We start from the raw sequence: 24,801 nt of genomic DNA, 5'->3' as shown, positions 1-24,801 counted from the left end.
CTTCCAGGTCTTGCAGTAACGTGCCACGGTTGACCGTATCAAAAGCTTTTGATAGGTCTAGCCCTACGAGTACTGTTCTATGGTGGGGGTTTTGATTTAAACCGCAATTTATCTGGGTGCTGATGGCATTTAGCGCGGTGATGGTGCTATGGAGTTTTCTGAAGCCATGCTGATGACAGGCTAGCTGCAAATTTGCTTGGAAGTAGGGGAGCAAAATGGCTTCAAGCGTCTTTGCTACTGGCGATAGGAGATATCGGACGATACGACTCTCCTATGTTAGCTGGTTTCCCAGGCTTTAGTAGCGGGACCACCTTGGCCATTTTCCATTTTTCGGGGATGACGAAGGTGGAAAGAGACAGTTTGAAGACATGCGCTAAATATTTGAAACCCTCTTTCCCATGCATGGCTATGCCGTCTAGACCCTCTGCTTTGGATGGTTTAGTATGACCGATGGCATCCTCAACCTCTTTGGCGGTGATGGTAATTGGTGACGCGCTGAACTTATGTTTATGTGCATGTCTGTTGGCCCTCCGCCTATATTTGTCGACCGTAGAATGCATTATATATTGTCGGCAGAAAGCGCTCGCGCATTTTTTCGCATCCGAGAACACTTTGTCGCCAAAGGCGATGGAAACTTTGTCAATGTGCCTAGACTGATTCGATAGGGGCTTTACAGTGGACCAAAGTTTATCTACACCGGCAGAGAGGTTACAACCGCTAGGTGCTCCTCCCATTTCGCCCGCTTGTGTTCATCCACAAGCAATCTGATCCGTTTTTTTATATCCCTTATTTGGGGGTCGTCGGGATCGAGCTTTCTTATAAGGTCACGTTCTCTCGCTAAATTTGCGGCCTCTGCCGGGAAGTGGGCCCGAATTTGGGGAATTCTAAAGGCGGGAATGAAGCGAGCCGAGGTGGATTCAATGACCTTGCGGAAAGCACGCTCCCCTTGGCGGGCATCAGTTGGGATAGGGAGGGCAGCAATGTGGTTGTCTGTAAAGGATTTGTATTCGTCCCACTTTCCTTTTTTAAAGTTAATGAAAGTGCGTTTTCTGCGACGATGAAGTCGGCGGAACGCTCGAGCGAAATAAGTATAGGCAGGTGGTCGGATGCCAATGTTACCATCGGCTGCCAGTTGACGCAGTTTACGAGTTCTGCGCTCACGATTGAAATATCGCTGCTGGTCGCGCGCCACCAGCTCATACTTCCGCTCCTACTCTACTACAATTCCGTAGTAGAGTAGGTAGCAATGCCGAGCATCAGCCCCTGCCCCCGTCTTCTTCTTCCGCTCTTTCCGGCACTAGCATTTGAGTAGGTCAGGGAAACAGACTCTTAGCCCCTGCAACCTTTTGCACTGTTTGCCAGGACAGAATATATATATTTGCGACATCTGCCTTGGACGGTGCCACTTTCCTAGATGTTCTGGTCTCAGCGACGGCAACTCCCCAATGTTTCTCATCGCGCCTTGGACGGTGCCACTTCCCTAGATGTTCTGGTCTCAGCGATGGCAACTCCCCAATGGGTTTCATCGCGGTATGCTGCCAGGCTGCAAACCCAACTACACCTGGTACTCCAATGCTTACCCAGGGACGTCCATTCTCAGGGCCACAACAGCACTTGCGTCCTGGCCTCCCTCAACTCAGGCGTATTCATCAGTCACTTACCCCCCGAGTGACGACGTCTCCCCCGCTGCATTTCAGAATACTGTAGTTCAACTGTAATGGGTTAACTGAGAAGATCACGGAGATATTTGATTTTGTTAAAGGACATAACATCCGCATTGCTGCGATCGAAGACACCAAACTCACGGCAAGATCTGCTTTGCAGGCCTGCTCTGGGTATAACGTCCACAGAAAAGATCGAGAGAGCGGAAATGGAGGCGATCAGGCGTTTATCATCCACCACTTAGTGCCATATAATCTATTTGATCACGACATCGGCCGCAGGGACAGTGTCCTGGAACGTCAAGGCATATATGTCAATCAACATCTACATCCGTCCTGCCACCTGTTCCCCCAGTGGATACTGCCCTGATATCAGTGCACTACTCACTGGGCGATAATCGCATTATCTTAGGCGATTTCAATGCCAACCACGATCTATGGCATTCTAGCCTACAGGCGGACAGCAGGGGCGAGATGTTTGCGGACCAAATAGAAGAAACGGCGTTCAGCACGATAAACGGAGACGCCCCACTCGTTGGGTAAGAAGCTGTCACAGTTCGCCAGATATATCAATCGTGAGCGCAGGACTAGTAAACTGCGTCAACCAAAAACCCCACCGTAGGATAGTACTCGTTGCGCTAGTCCTGTCAAAAGCTTTTGATACGGTCAACCACGGCACGTTACTGCAAGACCTGGAAGGGTCCTCCCTTCCTCCAAATCCGCAAATTATCTGTCTGGTCGGCAAGCATCGGTGTAATTCAGACCTATTAAATTTCCATTAACATTAATAATCATTAATTTCGTTTCCCTTTTTAATTTTAATGATTAATTAATTTTTTGCACAGCACCTAGCAATTAATAATTAATTAATTAAAAAAATAATTTAAAATTATCATGATTGTTGGCCATTAAAAAAAAATAATCAAAAATAATTGAAAAATGTGCCCATTGTTTTAAATTAAAGACAATCATATGATTAAGAACAATTAAGTAATTAAAAATAATCAAACAATTAAAATTAATCAAAAAATTAAAATTAATCTAACAATTAATAATTAAATTTAATTATTTGATTAATTTCAATTACTTAATTATTTTTAATTACTAATTATTTCCAATTATATGATTATTTTGAATTATTAACATGAAAAAGAAAATGTTTGAAGTAAGAAATAAGTGGCTGAAACCAAATGTACTATTGTATGTACATACTAGAGGTTTACGCCGATCACTTAATCGGCGGCGGCGGCGTAGGCGGCGCGCCGGCGTACGCCGGTGTTCTTACTTTAAAAGCTTGATTTTTCTATTTAAAAAAATAATATTTAGGAAAGGGTTTGTTTATATGTATTTAAGAAAATCAACGTGTTGGACATTTCGAAAAGATTCGGGGTTTTTGCATCAAAATCCCGCAGACCGCTCAAAAATTTTCAGGAGTAGCTCCTTGCGAAGGGATTGTCCCTCGTTCGCTTGCTCCAGAGAGGCTTCGAACCTAACCCCGGTCTTTGGAATTGGTAATGCTACGTCTGCTGAAAAGAAATAGAGATACATAAAATAGTTACACTTTGCTTGTATATCTCGTGCAAAGCGTAGTTTCACCTAGGGTTAACTCCTAATAATCGTCGCGAACACAATTTCTTTAAAGGCGACTTAGGGTTGCTATTAATGGTCTATTAATACTCATGACTCTCGTGGCACAGGGCGCCTCCAGCTTTTTCGGCTGTTTTTAAGAGCTACAATTCCCGATGTGCGAACAGTAGAAATCCCTACCACCAGTCGCTACCACGCCTCCTGAGCCTCACACTATATGCCAGTACAGAAGCTATAGGACTGCGACTTCGAACTCATACCTTCGTCGACGTCACTTTCCTAGAAGCTCTAGGTGTACCTGCGAAGACTTTCCAACGGATGCTTTTGTCGCGCTATGCTGTCGAGCTACACAAGAGAAACACCTTTAAACGTTAGGGAGTGACTATTCGGCCAAGGATGCCGCCCTCGAATCATAAGCAGTCTAAGTGGATGTCATTGCGTCATGGGTGAAAATCGTATAATCCTCGGCGCATCTACATAATTAAAATTTTACAAGGACCCTCAATAAAATTTTTAAAATGTAGACCAAAGATTGCGAACGTTTGTGTTCACAACATTGATTTCAATAGTCTTCGTTAAATCAAATTTAGAATGAAAGTCGACGGATTTTATGTTGAAAGTTGTTAACTACTGTTTTCCGGCCTTACGATATAGGAGCTCATTATCGATGACCGCGTAGCTTCAGTTTTCAGACAAGTTTGAATGTCCACTACGTTAGGGTAGTATCACACGCGGTCATTAATTCCACTCTCTTGGGAAAGCTTTTGGTTCACCACTTTGAGTGTTCTTGCGAAGGACAAAGCCTCACCTGGTAGACATATGTGCCTACGTATTCACATTTGTAAAAGGAGCCGTAACGTGTAGGTGATATTTAAACTTGGTGATTCACTCCAAGGGACTAGTTTTGGATAGGGCCGCCAACTTTAGGAAATATCAAACCGGGAGACTTGGGTGTTGAAGGATGAAGTGTGAAAATCAAAATTAACATTTCAGACGCTATTGTATAGTTTCGCAAATAAACAACAGATGTTTGAATGCAAGACTTAGTGATTTTTCAAACCGTTCTCATAAGTACATATATCCCCAACTTAAGTATGAGGTAAGAATAATTTCAAAGGAGTGTTTATGCCCCTAGAACCTACTAAAAGATTTTGCATCACTGATTTCGCTTATTCTAGAGGACAATTTAAAAACATGTTCGCCTTGGGCCATTTTATTTGAATTAATTGTTCATTATTAATTTTTTCAAAAATGCAAAATGAGCATATAAATTTATTATATAACTTTTCTTTTAGTGTTTTGTTTTAATAACTTGCTGAATTGGGTGATGCAAAGTTCGTGTTAAGCTGACATCGAAGCCCCTGTTATTTTAAATAACTTTTGAATAGTTATAAAGAGTTAAATTTCGCAATTAATTTCTTATAACCTCCAGTGATGCGTATCCGTTGATACCACTTTCGACCATATCCGACCAATTTTCGACAAAAACAATAAGGGCCTAAACAGTCTTAAACGAGTAGAAAATATAGTAACGCGCCGGACGCCGCGCCGTCGCGCCAATATTTTTGACATTCGGCGGCGGCGTGCGAAAAACGACCAAAATCGGCGGCGGCGGCGGCGTTTATCGGCGGCGTATATCTCTAGTACATACTTGTACTAACTCAAGAAATATAAGATAAATATTTATTCTTACTGATATTGTCAAGTGTCGCTGCCTTTTGTGAAAACTTTTAAAAACCAAATTGGAGAGCGTAAATTTTGGCTTATTACACCACAGACGTAAGTATATATCTGTATAAATTTTTTGACAATTCTATAAGCCTACACATTATGAATTATTTGCAGAAAAAATTGATGTCGAAAACATGGTTGGAGAAGAAAATGTGGCGGATTTCTCTGCGGACGACGTTGTTCGTGATCCAACTTATTTACTAAGACGGATCAAAAGAAAAAGCAAGCTCGAAGGCTCCACATCAACTTCAAACAAATCTTCCTGTAATTTGATATTCGGGTATTCACAATTATATATCTGTATAATGCAGTCCATAGCAGAAGCTCTTAATTTTTTGCAAGGGGAAGGAAACGTTGTGTACGGATATTTACTGTCAGTGCGCATGACACTAAGCAACAAACTAAAGAAACTTAGTAGAAGAAACGATAAATTTTTAAGCTTTATTTCGGAAAAATTAGAAGCAAAGTTAAGGCAATGTTTCAATATATTCTTTTCTTTAGCTCTCGAAGCAAATATTGCAATATCTGCTTCTGTTTAACACCAGATGTTAAAGTCTACTGGCTCAAGGTGTTGCAGAAGACGAAACAGTGATTTGCTCGAAGATTTTATATACGAAAGAGTTGTATCAACCATATGGTTGTATCATCAACAAGGCAAACTTTCATTTGAAGTCGACAATACGAACACTAACCAAACGTCATCGCGATCGAAATACTTCCATTTCGAGGATGATGGTAAATAACTTTGTTCACATTCATAAATTATTCAAAAAATATTGAAAGTTAATTGAAGATAATAAAATGACCCAAGTGCTGCGCAAGTTTCGCCTTCTAAAGTAACTTTGAGGATCCTTGTTCAAAGTCAACGTTACAGCTACCTATGCGATTGTTCCATAGATGCGCCAATATTATTTAACACTGTACTGACGTCGTCTGCCTCAGTTGACAGGCTTTTCCATTTCGCAGGCATTATAAATTCTCCAAGGCGTCAATCTTTGATGGATATTGCATTTGAAAAACTCGTTGTATTTAAAGCAAATGCACACAGCACTTAATCTTTTTTAACACGCTTATATAAGCTTTACTTGTTTGTGTATATGTAATCCCCTTCCTTGTACCTAATAATAAAAAAAATAGAACCCGTATGTCGTGTAATATCGTGTAATTAGTTAGTATTTAATAAAACAATGTACTTTTTCCCTTGGTTGTTATTCTTATGTAAATATTCTTATGTTATCCTTATGGAAATAATTAAAATTAATCAAAAATAATCATTTAATTGTATTAATTATGTAATTTAAATAATCAAAATTAATTGACATTAATCAAATAATTATATTAATTATGTAATTGAAAATAATCAAAATTAATTAAAACAATCAAATAATTATGTTTATCATTCCATAAGACAAACGAAAATATAATTAAATATAATCAACATTGTTTGTATTAATTTTGTAATTAAAAATAATTAATTAATTAGTTACAAATTTTTTATGAAAATAATTAATTAATAATCATCAAAAGGGCATACCTACTGGCAGTTAATCATTAAACAATTGGTCTAGGAAAACTCATTATAATTAATAATCATTAAAACTTTTAATCATTATTTAACAGGTCTGGTGTAATTAAGGAACATAACATCTAAACCAAGAAGAATTAAACAAGGGGTACCACAGGGTAGTGTCCTATCCCCACTTCTGTTTAACTTCTACATATCGAAGCTACCTTCACCACCAGAAGGAGTCACGGCAGCCGTTCTTCGTACTGTTGCGTCCCTCCCACAAATTGTCATCCTCGGAGCAGCTCCTTGCAGCTGGACTGCTCCCTCCTGCTCCGGGAAGGTATTGAACCTAATCCCGGTTCCAGGCTGTGGTTCTGCTGCATATGTCGGAAAAGGATTTATCTTGGACGGTCATACTCTTGCCAATGTGTCACGTGCAAAAGATGGTTGCATCGTTCCGGCTCTTCTGGGTTAGAACCCAACGTTCGTCGCCCCCCAAATTTCTATAAAATCTTTGTGACTTCCTGCTGTTCACGTCCAAGGACGTCTCGCGGTTCACTTTCAAACGTACCTCCGCCACCTTCTAACAGCGACGCTGCTCAGCAGTCCACATCAACCGTCCGCTGTTGCTCGCGCCAAATGGCACTTCAACCTAACGCGGCCGATACAACTCATCACTACAATGTACGTAGCATGGATAGTAGCAATGCCGAGCACCAGCTTTTACCCCCGTCCCTCCCCTTCCTTTCCGACACTCGTACTCACGTGATCATCAACTCCTTGTCCCCCACACCGTGTGTTCCGTATGCCAACTCAGAGTATTTAAGATAGCGGCATCGGTCCAATACAGTTCATGCCTTGGCCTATGCCGCCTTCATAGATGCTCTGGGCTTACGAATGGAAATCATCCGACCGGTGCATTCGTTGCACCTTGCTTGCCAAAACACTAGTACCAACTCATTGACACCAGGTACAACAGCAGCCTAAATCATTCAAGCCTATATCCTTAAAGGCGCCTTCATCCATCTCTGACTCCCATAGGACGACGAATAATATCCGTATTGCCGCAATTCAAGAATCAAAGCTAACTGCCAGATCGAACATCCGAACTTGCGATGGCTACAACATTCATAGGCAAGATCCACAAGGGGTAATGGTGGTGGCCCTGCCTTTATCACTCATCACACCGTGCAATATAGTCTATTTCAACCTAACATCAGCCGCAGGAATAATACCTTAGAAAGTCAAGGCATAACCATCCGGTCAGGCGATGTTGATCTAGAAATAATTAACATCTATATTCCCCCTGCCACCTGATGTCCAAGTGACTATCGTCCTGATATCAGTACGCTACTGTGTGGCGAAAACCGACTAATTCTTGGCGATTTTAATGCTCATCACGATCTCTGGCATTCCACATTGCCAGTCGACAGCAGAGGCAGGCAGCTAGCAGAGCAAATAGACAATACGACTTTCTGCACGATAAACGGCGATGCCCCCACCAGAATTGCAGGTAATTGCCACAGCTCACCGGACATCTCAATCGTCAGTGCAGGGCTTATAAATTGCGTGGAATGACAACCGATCCTTACTTTAGCTTCTGATCACCTGCCCATACTCCTTTCAATTGAGCGACCTGCCAATTTTATCACCTCGGAAAAGTGGACTTTCATTAATTTTAAAAAAGCCAATTGGGAAGACTATACAACCTTTACAAACCAATCTTTTGCTTCTCTTCCCGTTCCGACCGATGTCCGGCAGGGCGAGCATGCGTTCCGCAAGGTCATCACTTCAACTTCTGCACGCTTCATCCCGGCCGGTAGAATACCTGAAATCATACCGCATAGTTCGCCTGGCATCTCCATCGTGAGCGCAGAAATTGTTAACTGCCTCAACTGGCAGATTACAAAAAATATACAAACAATCGCTTTGCTGCCCTCCCAATCCTCACTGATGGCCGTCAAAGGGAGCGTGCCTTCCTCAAGGTAATTGAACCGCGTCGGCGCGTTTTATTCCCGCTGAAAGAATCCCTGAAATTCGTCCACACTTTCCAGCGGATACCGCAACTTTAGCGAAAGAGCGTAACCTTATAAGTCAGTAAGGCCCTGGCGTCCCCCAAATAAGGGACATAAAACAAGGCATCAGACATCTTGTAGATAAACACAAGAGGGTGGCATGGGAGGAGCATGCACGACAAAACATCCATCGCCTTGGCGGCGATAAAGTGATGTCGGATGCGAAGAAATGCGTGAGGACTTTCCGCCGACAGTACGGAATACATTCTACGGTTGACAAAGCTAGACGGCGGGCGGGCCAACATACAGTTTTGCCAATCATCAGAATGTTTTTCGAAAACTACATAAGACTACCACCGAACTAGACAACATCAACATACAGATAACTTCTAGATTGAAATCAAAAACCCCACCACAGAACAGTTCTTGTCACCACAGAACAGTTCTTGTAGCGCTAGTCTTATCAAAAGCTTTTGATACAGTCAACCACGGCACGACTTGGAAGAGTCTAGATGCAATTCAGGAACGTAACATCTAAACCCAGAACTATAAAACAAGGGGTACTAAAAGGTGGTGTCCTATCCCCCGCTCTTGTTTAACTTCTACATATCGAAGCTTCCTTCGCCAAAAAAAGGAGTAACCATTGTTTCCTACGCCGATGACGGGTCCTGGCCCACCCATTGGTGAGCTAGGTAAAAAAAATAAATTACTATCTCCCTGATCTCTCAAGTTTTTTCACCTCGCGAAACTGGATATTTTCATCAAGCAAATTATCGGCGACCTTATTTACAACATACACAAAACAAATGTCATCCACGTGGATGGCATTATGCTACCGACTGTTTTACACCCATAAATACTGGGTGTGACGTTCGATCATTTCGAAATAGCGCTCGCGCATTTCTTTGAGTCCGACAGAGTTTTGATGCCAAAGGCGATCGATACGTTGCCATTGTGCTTCGTCGGGACTTGAGGGGTTTGAAGGCTTACCAACAACGGCAGAGAGGTTACAGCTCTTTAGATGTTTTTCCCTACGTCAAAAATTCTTAGCTGCATCTATTTGCATACAAAAGATGTAATTGAAAACATTTCTTGTGCGTTTACTTTAGAATTGCATATGGCCCTACTCAATAGGCACTCATTATAAACAGGGTTCTATGTTACGAACCTGTAAGATTGTAAGATTTTATTCTGCTAATAATGTTATTACCAAGGATACCTAATAGCTAGATCTAACTTAGGCTTGTTGTTGTGTTAACCAAAGTGGCAAGGTTAAACTATAGTCAGATTCAACAGGAGTTTAAATTTACACTGAAAAACCGGGCCTTAGTGTGTTTGAATCAACAGTGATCCGTATCCCCATAAATATTATCTTACAAGTGCAACAACAAGTTTATTTAGATAAATAGCACAGATCACAACGGCATAACGCAAAGAGGCAGTTCCCATTTCGTAGGGCATCACAATAATAAAACGTTAGCACTGCCAGGAGATAGAATGAGAACTAGGACTATCTCTCAATGCAATAGTTCCCCGCAAGCTCGATTCGCTGCAGGGTATCTACATGAGGAAGTTTTGACGTTGATCGGCTGTCTTGACAATCGGTTGTGTGGTATTTGACCGATCTCTGCGATTTTGTTAGGAAATATTGCATGGCATATACGTAGACATTTGTCGAAATTTGTTAAAATCAGGGAGAAAAGCCAAAAACCCTCTTATCTTAACCATCGTTTGTATGAAGAAATGTATGCTATAGTGATCCGTTCCCGGACGTGTAAATAAATCTGCTTACCAAAATGACAGACGCACGGGCATGGCTAAATCAGTGAAGTGCGTGATCCTGATCATTTCTTTTGGTACTTTTAACCATCGCACGGTGGGGTATTTGATCAATCTAACTGACCAAAAGTCAATTTTTCAAAATATTCAAATGCTTTTTAAATATACTCCCTGGCGTTCTCAGATGTCCACTGAGTAGTATACATACCCACCCCTGCAACGTCAACGGAGCTAACCGCGCACATTTAAAGTTGTATAAAAATTATGTGCAGTTCAATGTATTTTTGGATCTAACCTAAATACTTGTTCATTTGTTTAGCCTTAATGAAATCTAGTTACATTTTCTTTTAGGATAGATAAATGTGCTTTTAATTCATATGTTAGATTTTTTAAATCGCGTGTGTTAACTGAGTTATTCTACTTGTAATACTACTACTTTTCAATATTAAATTTTTTAAAAACCTTGCAAACAAAAAGATATATATTTTTCCAAGGCATATCATGCCGGTAATTTATTGACAATACATAAGCTTGTGTTTGTTTCAAAGTTTAATAATAACAAGTAAGGAAAGCTAAGTTCGGGTGTAACCGAACATTACATACTCAGTTGAGAGCTATGGAGACAAAATAAGGGAAAATCACCATGTAGGAAAATGAACCTAGGGTAACCCTGGAATGTGGTTGTATGGCATGTGTATCAAATGGAAGGTGTAATGAGTATTTTAAAAGGGAACGGGCCTTAGTACTATAGGTGAACGCCGTTTCGAGATATCGCCATAAAGGTGGACCAGGGGTGACTCTAGAATGTGTTTGTACAATATGGGTATCAAACGAAAGGTGTTACTGAGCATTTTAAGAAGGAGTGGGCCTTAGGTGGACGCCTTTTCGAGATATCGCCATTAAGGTGGGCCAGGGGTGACTCTATAATGTGTTTGTGCGATATGGGTATCAAATTAAAGGTATTAATGAGAGCTTTAAAAGCGAGTGGCCCTTAGATGTATATGTGGAGGCATTTTCGCGATATCAACCAAAATGTGGACCAGGGTGATCCAGAAAATCATCTGTCCAGTACTGCTAATTTATTTATATATGCAATACCACGAACAGTATTCCTGCCAAGATTCCAAGGGCTATTGATTTCGCCTGCAGAACTTTTTCATTTTCTACTACTTAACATGGTAGGAGCCACACCCATTTTACAAAGTTTTTTCTAAAGCTATATTTTTATATTATATAAACCAATCAAATTACCATGTTTCATCCCTTTTTTCGTATTTGGTATAGAGTTATGGTATTTTTTTCATTTTTCGTAATATTCGATATCGAAAAATTGGGCGTGGTTATAGTCGGATTTCGGCCATTTTTTATACCAAGATAAAGGGGGTTCAGGTAAGTACGTGAACTAAGTTTAGTAAAGATAAATCGGTTTTTGCTCAAGTTATCGTGTTAACGGAATAGCGGAAGGACAGACGGTGGACTGTGTATAAAAACTGGGCGTGGCTTCAACCGATTTCGCCCATTTTCTCAGAAAACAGTTACCGTCACAGAATCTATGCCCCTACCAAATTTCAGAACGATTGGTAAATTTTTGTTCGACTTATGGCATTAAAAGTATTCTTGACAAACTAAATGAAAATGGGCGGAGCCACGCCCATTTTGAAATTTTCTTTTATTTTTGTATTTTGTTGCACCATATCATTACTGGATTTGAATGGTGACATAATTTACTTATATACTGAAAAGATATTAAATTTTTTGTTAAAATTTGACTTAAAAAATTTTTTTTTAAAAGTGGGCGTGTTCTTCATCCGATTTTGCTAATTTTTATTTGGCACTTATATAGTAGTAGTAGTACCGTTCCTGCCAAATTTCATCATGATATCTTCGACGACTGCCAAATTACAGCTTGCAAAACTTTTAGATTACCTTCTTTTAAAAGTGGGCGGTGCCACGCCCATTGTCCAAAATCTTACCAATTTTCTATTCTGCGTTATAAGGTCAACCCACCTACCAGGTTTCATCGCTTTATCCGTCTTTGGAAATGGATTATCGCATTTTTCGGTTTTTCGAAATTTTCGATATCGAAAAAGTGGGCGTGGTTATAGTCCGATATCGTTCATTTTAAACAGCGATCTGAGATGACTGCCCAGGAACCTATATACCAAATTTCATCAAGATACCTCAAAATTTACTCAAGTTATCGTGTTAACGGACAGACGGACGGACATGGCTCAATCAAATTTTTTTTCGATACTGATGATTTTGATATATGGAAGTTTATATCTATCTCGATTCCTTTATACCTGTACAACCAACCGTTATCCAATCAAAGTTAATATACTCTGTGAGCTCTGCTCAACTGAGTATAACAACGATTGCGCATACCCGCGATTTTTTGAGTGGTGATCAATTTTCTGAGAGACTGATACCCTTAATGGAAAAAGGTGGCAACCTTGTGAAAACATCCTCACTGGCAACACCAAGGTGAAAAGTCTTAAAATGTAATACTAGCCGTTTTTTTACATATGTAGACGTTTACGCTTAAACTTTATATGGACTGCTAAGCGACAAACTTTAAATACACCTCTGAAATTGTAGCGCATAAAATTAGTACTACTAAATTTCAATACGTATTATACTCAGATGTAACTGAAATATGTGTCTATGTTTCACCCTCTACACTAATTCTATTTATTCTATGCGTGTCCACTATTCATCTCAACTGATTCAGCTATATGTTATACACAGACATACAACAGAGGGTTGTGTCTCCGCTTTTCGGTACACTCTGTGCTGTAGCTAGTTGTTTAACCACTACCGCTGGATGGGTCTCCTAAGCATTATCTAAGCGAGGATAGAGGTTTTTTTACGCGCAAACGAAACGTATACGCGTGTAAAAAAAACACCGCTACTATATCGATGTACTAAATTTGATTCCAATCGGTTAAGCCGTTTCCGTGATGGTAGTGGATATAAAAAAATAAATAAATGTAAGGTGCGATAACCTCCGAAGAGATATAAGGCCGAGTTTCTCTTCCAATTTGCGTCATGCTCCTCTTGCTTTTCCTACAAATTGGCCGGACGGGACCTACATTTTTTATGCCGACTTCGAACGGCATCTGCAAGGCAGATGAGTTTTCACTGAGCTTTTCATGGCAGAAATACACCCGGAGCGCTTCCCAAACACTGCCGAGGGGCGACCCCGCTTAAAAAATTTTCTTCTAATTGAAAAACCTTATTTCTAAAATTTTTATGTTGCTTTGCCCGGGGTGTGAACCCAGGGCATACGGTGTGGAAGGCACGCTACCATCACACCACGGTGGCCGCCGTGATAAAAACGACATAAAAAAAAGAAGGTGAGGTGGCAACCCTAAGTGGCAACCCTTCTTAAAAATGTCAATAGAAATGCGGAGTAAAATACTTTTCGTTTGATACCCATATTGATATACATACATATCTCATGTAATTCCAAATATTTCCTTTCATAACAATGAAATGAGACAACCACTTTTTGAACAGAAATAACTGCTGTTTTAATTTTGGCCAGTTAGATGGATCGAATACCCCACCGTGCATCGGCCCAAAGTTAAAATTAATTAGCCGTATAATGAAAATGAAATATTAATTAGACACAGAATAAATCCTCAAAATCTTCATCACCCTGTATTCATACATGTGCTTATGCATACATTGCTTTCTATTTTTGGATGAATTAAATTTAGTATTTGTAATTTTTTGTGCGGGTTAGTGTTAATAGAAGGCTTTCATCTATTAGCAGTTCATTTACATCAATCAATATTTCGTAAAATAAAGCCGATAAACTGTTTATCATAGAGTCAACCGTTATTCTTTAATTTGGCGAAATTTAACAAAAATCTAAAAGCATGTCCCAATGTGCTGTATGTAATGAGCCAACCAAGAATAAATGCTCTAATTGTAATCAAATTTTTTATTGTTGTGAGGAGCACCAAAAAAATCATTGGAAATTGCATAAAATTGAATGCAAGCCGTTTAAAGTATGTTACATATGTACATATATACACATAACAGTTAAATTATTTAAAACTCAAATGAATTCTAAACAAAATTTATATTTAAAGGTGGAGGAGAGCGATGAATTAGGACGGTATCTGATTTCTACGCGTAGCATAAAGCCATTTGAAATCATTCTAAGAGAATCAGCTTTGATAAGTGTGCCAAGCCAAATAACGGGACCAGTATGTCTAGTATGCTTAAATGGGATTGAGCCTTCAGATTATATCGAATGCGATAAGTGCGGCTGGCCACTTTGTGGTATCGAATGTAAGGGCAAGGCCGTTCATCGCGCTGAATGTGATTTTACTGCGAAAAGGGGCACAAAAGTAAGTATGTGTGTGTAGGTATGTTTGTAGGTACTTATGAGTCTGCTATGTATCACAGCGTCCTTAGAATGTAAAGTTTACATTATTCCAAGAAGTGGATATGTCGTTTTAAAATTGTAATTGCAGTAAGGTTAGGTTGGTTACGTTATTGGGCGTAGAACCGTATTCTGAACTTCGTTTTACCGATTTGGTTGGTCAATTTGACTGAACACTGGACGATTTCTGTCGAATAAACTGACGATCAGCGTTAGCAAGACATTGTGGAAACTGCACTCAAGAAAAAGTTATATAACGAAGTTAATTCAAATTTCTTTGATAAAAAACTATTCAGAGAAATCTTAGACATACATACATATAACATTTACTTTTCAAATAAAACTGGTGGCCAAAATATCACTTTTTGTCTGTTGTAGCTCCAGTTTTTGAAATACAGGCAGCATATACAAAAAACACTCCTCAGATGACAGTCAACCAAAGACTGATCGAAGAGTAAAGATGTTGCAGGGATGAAAAATAGTGTGAAGCAAGCTTCACAAAATGTAGGTCACATTCACAAGTTACCACAGCAGAATTTGTTAAAATACCACTGTCTGACCTACTAGAATTTTGTGAAGCTCCGCTGCTTTCCACTGAAGTTCGCGCATGCAATATCTTTATCTTCAAAAATTTTTGCAGTCAACCATACTAGGTGCAGTAACTGTTGTAATCCATTGCGTTATTGATTATGAGTTCATTAAGGAGAATGTGTGTAAACAATCCAAACAGATTTTGTTTTATTTGTGGCGCGTATATGTTCAAGGAATTTCATTTGAATCCGCCAGAGCGAGTGAAACGATTAAAATGGACTTTTTCGGCTCCTCATATGAAACTAATAACAAACCCTGGACTCCAAGTTTCATATGTAAAAGTTGTGTTGAGTCATTACGCTAATGAACTCATAAAAAAAGACCTAATCAAGTACCAAACTCCTGTGAAATGGCGTGAAACATTGGACCATAACAGCGACTGTTGTGTGGTAAACATAATAGGAATAAACCGCAGAAATCACACTAAATGGATTTGTTCCAACCTACTGACTGCTGTTTGACAAGTCCTTAGTACAAGACATTCATAAGAACTTGAACCAGTACATCCCTGCATCATTCACAGGATTTAATCTAGCAGTATGCATCAAGCAGCAATGATCAAGATGATAGCAGATTAGAAAACTAATTTGTGATCCAGAGCTCATTAGCCACATGAAAGCACCTGAAAAATCTGCATGGGACGAGTTCGTTTGGGTTTTAAAAACTTTTTAGGAAACAGAAGTTACCTAACTTCTCTGAGCATATAGACCAACTGATCCTACACTTTCCACATCTGGGTGTAAACATGAGTCTCCATAGCCATTTGGATAATTTTCTTGAAAAATTTGGGTGAGCGTTTTCGTTTGTATGAAATTAAGATTAAAATGGGGCTAAATTCCTGTTGAAATAATTTTTTGGTGTAAAAATGCCCATTTTTTGCACGTATTCATGTTGAAAATAAAAAAATGGAAGATATTACTATAAAAAAATCTGTAATATTTTGATTTACACCGAAAAGTATATACGTAGTTTTACGCAAGAAGTGTGCAAAAGTATACATGCTTTGTAATTTCACACAACAATGTGTACATTTCGGTCACATATTATCGTAATTTGCTTTAGGTACTGTAAATTTTCATTTTCATTGAAATCGTCGCGTTTGTCGCCTTGTTGTGGAAAACAGTTAAGAAGCTTTAAAATATATATAATAAATATATAAGCTTTACAAATTTATTGGAAATAATTATGTCTAAAGTGTGTGCAAAGCAGTTCTGCAAATTAAGGAGTTATCATTTGCATTTATATGCGTATAGGGAACTGAGTTCCAATTTGTTTGAGTGTTTGTTTCCAAAATGCAATAAAAATTTTTCAAGCTACAATGTCTATACAATCCATTTTTCAAAAAATCGTTCTGCTAAAGACGCCGTGGTTGAATGTGTCACCACTGTGTACCACAAACTCAATTGTTCGATTGCTTCTTCCAACTTTAGCGCTACAAGCATATATGAAGTATATTCAAATATTTTAAAACATTTATTGTTTAAAATCGCGCCCTAAGTGTTTAAAATCGCGCTCTTAGGGCGTAAATATAAGCAACTGGTGCGTACAATTTTAGGCATATAGTGTCTGAAGTATTACACGTTTTTTGCGTAAAATTCAGCAAGATATTTGTAAAAATAAGATGTGTTATATAACACATTTATATGCTCCTGAATCAACTCATGAAAAAAAATCTCTTCAAAAAATTTAACTTTTTTATTTTTTCTTTTTTTTTATTTTTTCTTTTTTTTTTCTTTTTTTTTTCTTGTTCTTTTTCTTTTTTTTAGAAATGTTCGCGTAATAGGTACATATTCGTTTTATGTAGTAGTGTCGTGTAAAGAAAATATGTTTTGTGTTAGATAAAAGAATTATGTTTTAGATATTTAAATAAACTTTCGGTTATTAATAAAAAAATTATGTAATTATGTGAAAGATTAAAATCAAATTTACTTTGCTAATATCATAATCGTATGATATAATGGAGAAATAAGCGGTAAATCATGATATAACGGAGCACCATAACTGTAAAATGACTATTAGTGGTTGACTAACAAAATTAACAAAATAGAAAATTTAATTATGTGAAATATTAAAATCAAATTTACTCTAAAGCTACTATCATAATTGTATGATAAAATGGAAATGCAAAGCGGTTAAATTATCATAAGTACATGAAAAGCGGTAAAATTATCATAAGTTCATGATATAACGGAGCTACAAAACTGTAAAATGAAATTATTAGATGACTAACGGAGCAATATAATTGGAAGAAAAATAAATTAAGTGATTAATAGATATGCAACATTTAATACAATACGTAAAATAAGTACATTAAATATTTTATAAAAATTATTAATCAACATAAACAATGACACCAGCTAGTATTTAACAAATCAAAATGGCATTAGTAATCACAAACATGAGCTGATAGACATATGGATACATGTACATGCATTATAATTATTTTAACAAAAAATTAAATTAATATGTGACTACATAACCTAAAATTACTAAACTTAAAATCTATGGTACTACGTAAATCAAAGGAAAAATTAAGATCTAACTAAATTTTGGAGTTACTGAGAATAATGGAAAGTGAAACAAAAATACTGACACAGCAACATGACGTATGAATACAAAATTTATTTCAACTTCCCAGTATTTGTATGAAGCTAAATAGTTAATTAAAAGACTAGATCTATGAAAAATATTAACAAATTAAATTGTGACAATGTGGTCAAATTATCATAAGTTTATGATATAACGGAGTTACAAAACTGTAAAATGAAAATTATTGGAATGAATATAAATTTACGAAAATACGACACCTGATATGACGAATATACATTTACAAAAATTACAAAAAACAACAAAAAATAAGTCTATAATTGAAATTACAATGAAAAAATTAATAATCTACATAAAGAAAACAAGTCATCACTGTGAATTACCCAAAAGAAATGATAATACAGACATAAAAATATATCACGAAGAATTGCAAATCTTGAAAAAACACATGGCAACAAGCCATATATTCATCAATTACAAGGAAAAAATGTGTGCTACGGGTTTTTACTTTGCGACATATGTTAGCTGCTTATGCACGTCTAAATGTTGAAAGTATATTACCCTTATACGTTTGTTAACCTGGCGATTTAAGAGGCAATTTAAAGTCCTCTTGCCATTTATCGGAATTGAAAGATTCAATTCCCAAAACAGGAAGAAAAAAAAAATTGAACTCACTGTAATTGATAATAAAGTGTATTTATTGAGAAAAAAAAAACTTTTACTAAAAACTTTATTATTAAATATTTCGGAAACTAGAGTTGCTGGGGAAAATGGCTTTAAATATAAATTTAGGTTAATTTAGAATACAAGCATGCATTAAATCCCATGCAAGAAGACCTGCGTAATTTAAAAGCATGGCAAAACATCAAAACATTTAGCAAGTGGAGCCTCTGGACATTGGAGAACAAATTCTGTAAGTTGAAATAAGTTGTAGGAAAAACTCATTTACTTAAAAAATTATGAAAGGGTAAACAAGTTATAATTTTTCCAAAAAAATCGATGAGCAAAATTATTCAACTGTTACCTTTACAAAAAAAAATGATATGATTATTATACAGTCGTGTGTCATGATGCAATTAAACCAGGCAGGTGAACTCAGTATTACCAAATGGAGTCGCATTTAACAATAGTCGCCTTTATAAATTTAAGTGTTACTTCTTGACTTATCTGCCGATGCTGAATTTCATTTTTTCAGTATCATAAAAAAATACTACATTATTGCCTTTCTGAAATATGAAGCAACGTTTAGGAAAACCACGCCTGCGGTCTGTATTTTCTTTTGTGTGAGGGTTTATTTCCTTTTCCTGAGAAGAAATGGAAAAGTTTTCGTAATGGGAACTGAATGGCTGGATCTTCATAGTATCACATTGTCCACAAGGGTTACCCCATTTATCCCAAAAATCTAAATCCCCAAATCAAAATCCCCAAATGAAAATCCCCAAAATCAAAATCCCATAATCATTGCCTTTCTGAAATATGAAGCAACGTTTATGAAAACCACGCCTGCGGTCTGTATTTTCTTTTGTGTGAGGGTTTATTTCCTTTTCCTGAGAAGAAATGGAAAAGTTTTCGTAATGGGAACTGAATGGCTGGATCTTCATAGTATCACATTGTCCACAAGGGTTACCCCATTTATCCCAAAAATCTAAATCCCCAAATCAAAATCCCCAAATGAAAATCCCCAAAATCAAAATCCCATAATCAAAATCCACAAAATCAAAATCCCATAATCAAAATCCCCAACACCAAATCCCCATTTTCTGTGTGAAAAACATTCAAATTAGGTTTAAAATCGCCGCGAGGATAGTTATATTTAATCTATTTCCAAATTAACGCTTCAATATTGATGATTTTACAAATATTTAATGGGCACATTAAAGAAAATAAAGTGCAACGCAATAAATAAATACAATTAATACAGTATTTACATAACAAAAAAATTGCATTGCAGATAAACACCGGAAAATTTTTTTTTTTTGTTTTTACAAATTATAAATACATATGTACATACATATATTTTTATGTATAAATTAGATTACAAAACCCTGCCAGCATTTTTCTGGTAATTTTATCGTCTATCGCCAAGAAGTAACTAATTCGATACATTTTGCGGTTATAAGGCGATAGAAATTCATTTCACAAACAAAACTTATACTTTAACGGAATTTTTTCTCCAAGAAGATATTTAGGTGATGGAGATCTGTAACGTTTGAATTTTCCTTTTTTCAATTATTTTGAGAAGTTTTGCAGTTTGCTTTCGTAGTTTCCTTCTATTCAATAGCTATATTAATGATATTATGCTAATTTTGCGATATTTTCTCATCGTCGGTTCACTACCAGATGTAGGTTTTTCATTTAAATTTTTTAATATTTTTTCACAGTATTTTTAATAATAAATTAATTAATAAATTAATTAATTTCTTGTATTCCGGCCTTTTGGTTAATATATTCAAAGTATGTTTGAGCTCTAGGCCAATATATACATATGTTTATTAAAATACAGCAAATGTGTTTAAACAATGTATATTTTTTTTTTTTTTTTTTGTCGAATGGTTTGTCTTGCCAATATTTCGACTTCAATCTGAAGTCATCTTCAGGAACTTATGACCAGGTGCAGTCATAAGTTCCTGAAGATGACTTCAGATTGAAGTCGAAATATTGGCAAGACAAACCATTCGACAAAAAAAAAAAAAAAATATACATTGTTTAAACACATTTGCTGTATTTTAATAAACATATGTATATATTGGCCTAGAGCTCAAACATACTTTTAATAAATTAATATTAAATAAAATTAAAAAAAACCAAAATTAAATAAGTGAAATTTAAATCCGTGATCTGGCATTGAACCGACGACTTTTGCACGGTAGTTGAAGACCTAACTTCTGTGCCACTGATGTACAAAAGAAGTTGTTGTCAAATTTGCAATATAACATTGACATGGTTAGAACAGAAAGAAGATATGAAAACACAATGCAAATAGAACGTGTACCGTTAGGTTATTCCCCATCATTTTACTTTATGCTTATACTCCTACCAAAGAGGATAAATATAATAAGAGCCGAAAAAAAAGTAGCGACTACCTCACAGTTTACATCGAGTAAATGCCTAAAAAATAACGAGTGACGGCTCTTATTATATTTATCCTCTTTGCTCATACTAACATATATATATGTAAATGCATAATTATGTTTATACGCGTCAGAACTTTACCTTATGATTTAATTAAAATTTTCAGGGATGCACCTTAACGTTAAGCTAATCGTTTATCAAAAAATTTCCACCGTTTCCGTTGAAACACTTCGAAATATTATCGATAAAGAAATTATCAAAATAAATTGTATCTCGTTTTTAACCGAAACGAAAAGCTTTCGTTAACATTAAAAACGTTAACAAAAACGTGATACTTTATTTTTGAATTGTGCTGGTAATGCTATAGCCATGGTGAAGCTGTAAGGTGGTAACAGCGAGCGGACATACACACACAAACTCCATGTAATTTGTTTGGCTAATTCGTTGGTGGTAATGTCAAAAATACTCTGAGAAATGTTCGTACTGTCAAAATTCATGAGAAAAGTTGCAGTCAGCTTGGCTAATGCTTTCACCTTTAATGACTCCGCCATCAATCAGCTTTGCCAGCATAGTTTGAAATTATTAATCAACATAAACGACTTGATTTCGTTTTGATATGGCAGAAAACGAAACAAAATCATTTCGTTAATTTGACGTTCTTAACGTTAATAAACGAAACGAAATGACTTTGTTTCGTTTATTAACGTTAATTATCGTAACGAAATCAGGGATGCACCTTAACGTTAAGCTAATCGTTTATCAAAAAATTTCCACCGTTTCCGTTGAAACACTTCGAAATATTATCGATAAAGAAATTATCAAGATAAATTGTATCTCGTTTTTAACCGAAACGAAAAGCTTTCGTTAACGTTAAAAACGTTAACAAAAACGTGATACTTTATGTTTGAATTGTGCTGGCAATGCTATAGCCATGGTGAAGCCGTAAGGTGGTAACACCGAGCGCACATACACACACAAATTCCATATAATTTGTTTGTGTAATTCGTTGGTGGTAATGTCAAAAACACTCGGAGAAATGTTCGTACTGTCAAAATTCATGAGAAAAGTTGCAATCAGCTTGGCTAATGCTTTCACTTTTAATGACTCCGCCATCAATCAGCTTTGCCAGCATAGTTTGAAATTAATAATCAACATAAACGATTTGATTCCGTTTTGATACGGCAGAAAACGAAACGAAATCATTTCGTTAATTTCACGTTCTTAACGTTAATAAACGAAACGAAATGACTTTGTTTCGTTTATTAACGTTAATTATCGTAACGAAATGATATCGGTTCGTTGGTTAAGCATGCCTGAACGAAATGATATCGGTTCGTTGGTTAAGCATGCCTGAAAATACCCCCAAGTGTACAACCAAATCCGGCAGATATTGTTTTAATCTTTTCAATCTATCCACCCGCCTCTACACTATCTAACCCTCTTTCTTTTATTTCCTCTCTCCTTTGAATTTTCTAGATAACCTTAATCGGCTCATTCAATTTCTCCATACCTTTCATTTTTCCATAATCCCGTTTTTCCTCTTACTCTTCCCGGTTTTGCTCTTATAGAAGTCTAACTCTCTTCATTACTCTTAAACTTATCCTTGCTTATTGTGTTATTTTCCTGTTTACCTCTTTTTACTACTTTATCTCAAACCATTACTCTTGTTCTTATTTTTACTCTCGCTGAAATCTTCCTCTTGTTGTATTTACTTTTGCAACTTCATCTAACTTCCCCTACTTTTCCTTCCATTTCCTCTTCTCTCTTTTTCATGTACTCGTTTCCAATGAGGAGATATATCAAGTTTGGCTTTTTACATTACTAAGGTGTTAAAAAAGAAGCGTGACCGGACTATGAGCCCCGTCAAATTTTTGTTGTTGAACTACTGACTTCACCTGTCTGGTTTTATTGCGTCATGGTGTATACAGTCCAAAAGCCAAAAGTAAATTTTCGAACGCATGAAACAAAAAGTTATTAGCAAATTTTTTCAGCAAACGTTGATATTGTAACGAATTTACTTGCAAATCCTCTTATTTGCAATCCTCTGCTAAGTTCGAATCACTAAACTGTTGAATAAATAACTCCAATTTGTAATAATGGAAAATGGCCTTTATTTAAGTACTTCACAATAACACTCAAACTGTGCAACGAATAGCTTGCTTAATAACCAAACTGATTGATAGCTCAAATCAAACTGAATTCCAGGGCCTCTACAATTGTCGCCTTTTATACTCTTTGATTTCAACCTTCGCATCTTCTAGGCGCTTCCAGAATCTACTAGTCCAGCAGCTCTCAAACTTCACAGTTGTAACTACAATTGCACAATTTTATACATCTTCTAGGCGCTTCCAGAATCTACTAGTCCAGCAGCTCTCAAACTTCTCAGCTGTAACTACAATTGCACAATTTTATAGTTTTTCTCATTGCATACTTATAGGAGTATCTCAGATATATGCATGTGTTTGTGCATTGACTCTCCGCTGCTCGTATACGTACACGGTACATATATGTAGACGCAGTTATTGTTTCGTTTATGTAGATATATAATGATTGAATTATTTATGTGCATTCACCTCACTGCTTAGCATCGGCTTAGAGATGGCAGCACTCCTTAGTTTTGCTAATATTCGTAACACTGCCCTCCACCTAAGTCTGATCGTTCCGATTAGACAAATCTCCCGATCTAAACGTTGCCAGCCTTTCCAAATGGACCACTTTCATTTTGGTTCGTGGTTTAACGATGGTTTGTATGCGGTACACTACATCGTTGATCCGTTTTACAACTTTGTATGGGCCTTCCCAATTACACTGCAATTTCGGGGACAAACTTTTTTACGTTGTGGGTTGTATAACAGCACCAAATCTCCTTTCTGAAAACCTTCTGAATTAATTGCTTTATCGTATCTGGCTTTCATCTTGTCACTCATAATCTTTGTTCGTTGACTTATCAGATCATGTATTCCTCTTAGCTCTTCTTCCAAATTACTAGTGGATTTCTTGACATTTCTCTCCGCATTGGCATCTATCCCAAACTTCAAATCAGCTGGCAGTCTAAGGTCATTGCCAGAAATTACTTTTGCAGTGGTTTGGCCCGTTGTCTCATGCACTGCTGATCGGTAAGCCATCAAGAAAAACGGTATGCGGGTATCCCACTCTTTATGGTACTTGTCTACTACTTTCCTTAAGTGCTCCTCCAATGTTCTATTGAATCGTTCTACCATACCATCGGATTGAGGATTCAATGCAGTTGTTCGTGTTTTTCGAATTCCCAATGATTTACACATTTCCTGGAACACAGCTGATTCGAAATTCCTGCCTTGGTACACCATACCTTGCAACCCAATTGTTTACAAACACTTCTGCTACCGTTTCCGCTTCTTGATTTGGGATTGGGTATACCTCTGGCCATTTGCTGAAATAATCCATAACTACCAGTACATATTTGTTTCCGCCGTTGCTAGTAGGAAATGGACCGGCGAAATCCATAGCGATCCTTTCAAATTGCGCACCTGAGTTATATTGCTTCATCTGGCCATTACTTCGGGTTCTGGTCCATTTCGCTCTGCTGCAAACCTCGCAGTTCGCAATCCACTCGGTGACCGACTGACGGCAACCAACCCAATAGAATCTCTGTTTAATCTTCTCGAGCGTCTTCGTGATTCCAAGATGACCTCCACTTGGACCATTATGCAGCTCGCTGAGCACGTCAGGAATCCTCTTTCTGGGAACAACTATCAGTTTCTTCTTGCATTTACCATCCTCACTCTCCCATACTCGATGAAGGCAACCGGATATCAATTCTAAACTGTTCCACTGTGCCCAATATAACTTCGCATAACACGTGACAGATCTGTATCCTCTAGCTGACACTTTCTTACCTGTCCCTTGTCCCATTCATCTGCACACGTTATAGTC

At 37.3% G+C, this 24,801-nt stretch overlaps 1 protein-coding gene across 2 annotated transcripts in view; it reads left to right on the top strand.

Moving 5' to 3' along the window:
- Positions 1 to 13,988: 13,988 nt before the first annotated feature.
- The window catches only part of SmydA-1 (SET and MYND domain containing, arthropod-specific, member 1), a 91,314-nt gene continuing 80,501 nt past the window's right edge, over positions 13,989 to 24,801 (top strand). The window contains exons 1-3 of one of the 2 annotated variants that reach the window (XM_067777755.1): positions 13,989 to 14,296; positions 14,381 to 14,641; positions 17,034 to 17,050. In XM_067777755.1, the coding sequence (XP_067633856.1) occupies positions 14,165 to 14,296; positions 14,381 to 14,641; positions 17,034 to 17,050 (410 nt within the window). In that variant the 5' untranslated portion in view covers positions 13,989 to 14,164. The remainder of the gene's footprint in view (positions 14,297 to 14,380; positions 14,642 to 17,033; positions 17,051 to 24,801) is intronic. The other variant, XM_067777754.1, reaches the window with a different exon arrangement.

This window comes from Eurosta solidaginis, chromosome 3 (assembly GCF_040869045.1).
Source record: "Eurosta solidaginis isolate ZX-2024a chromosome 3, ASM4086904v1, whole genome shotgun sequence".
NCBI lineage: Eukaryota > Metazoa > Arthropoda > Insecta > Diptera > Tephritidae > Eurosta > Eurosta solidaginis.
The sequence above is the reverse complement of the archived record's forward strand: the minus strand, read 5'-3'. Positions and strand labels throughout refer to the sequence as shown.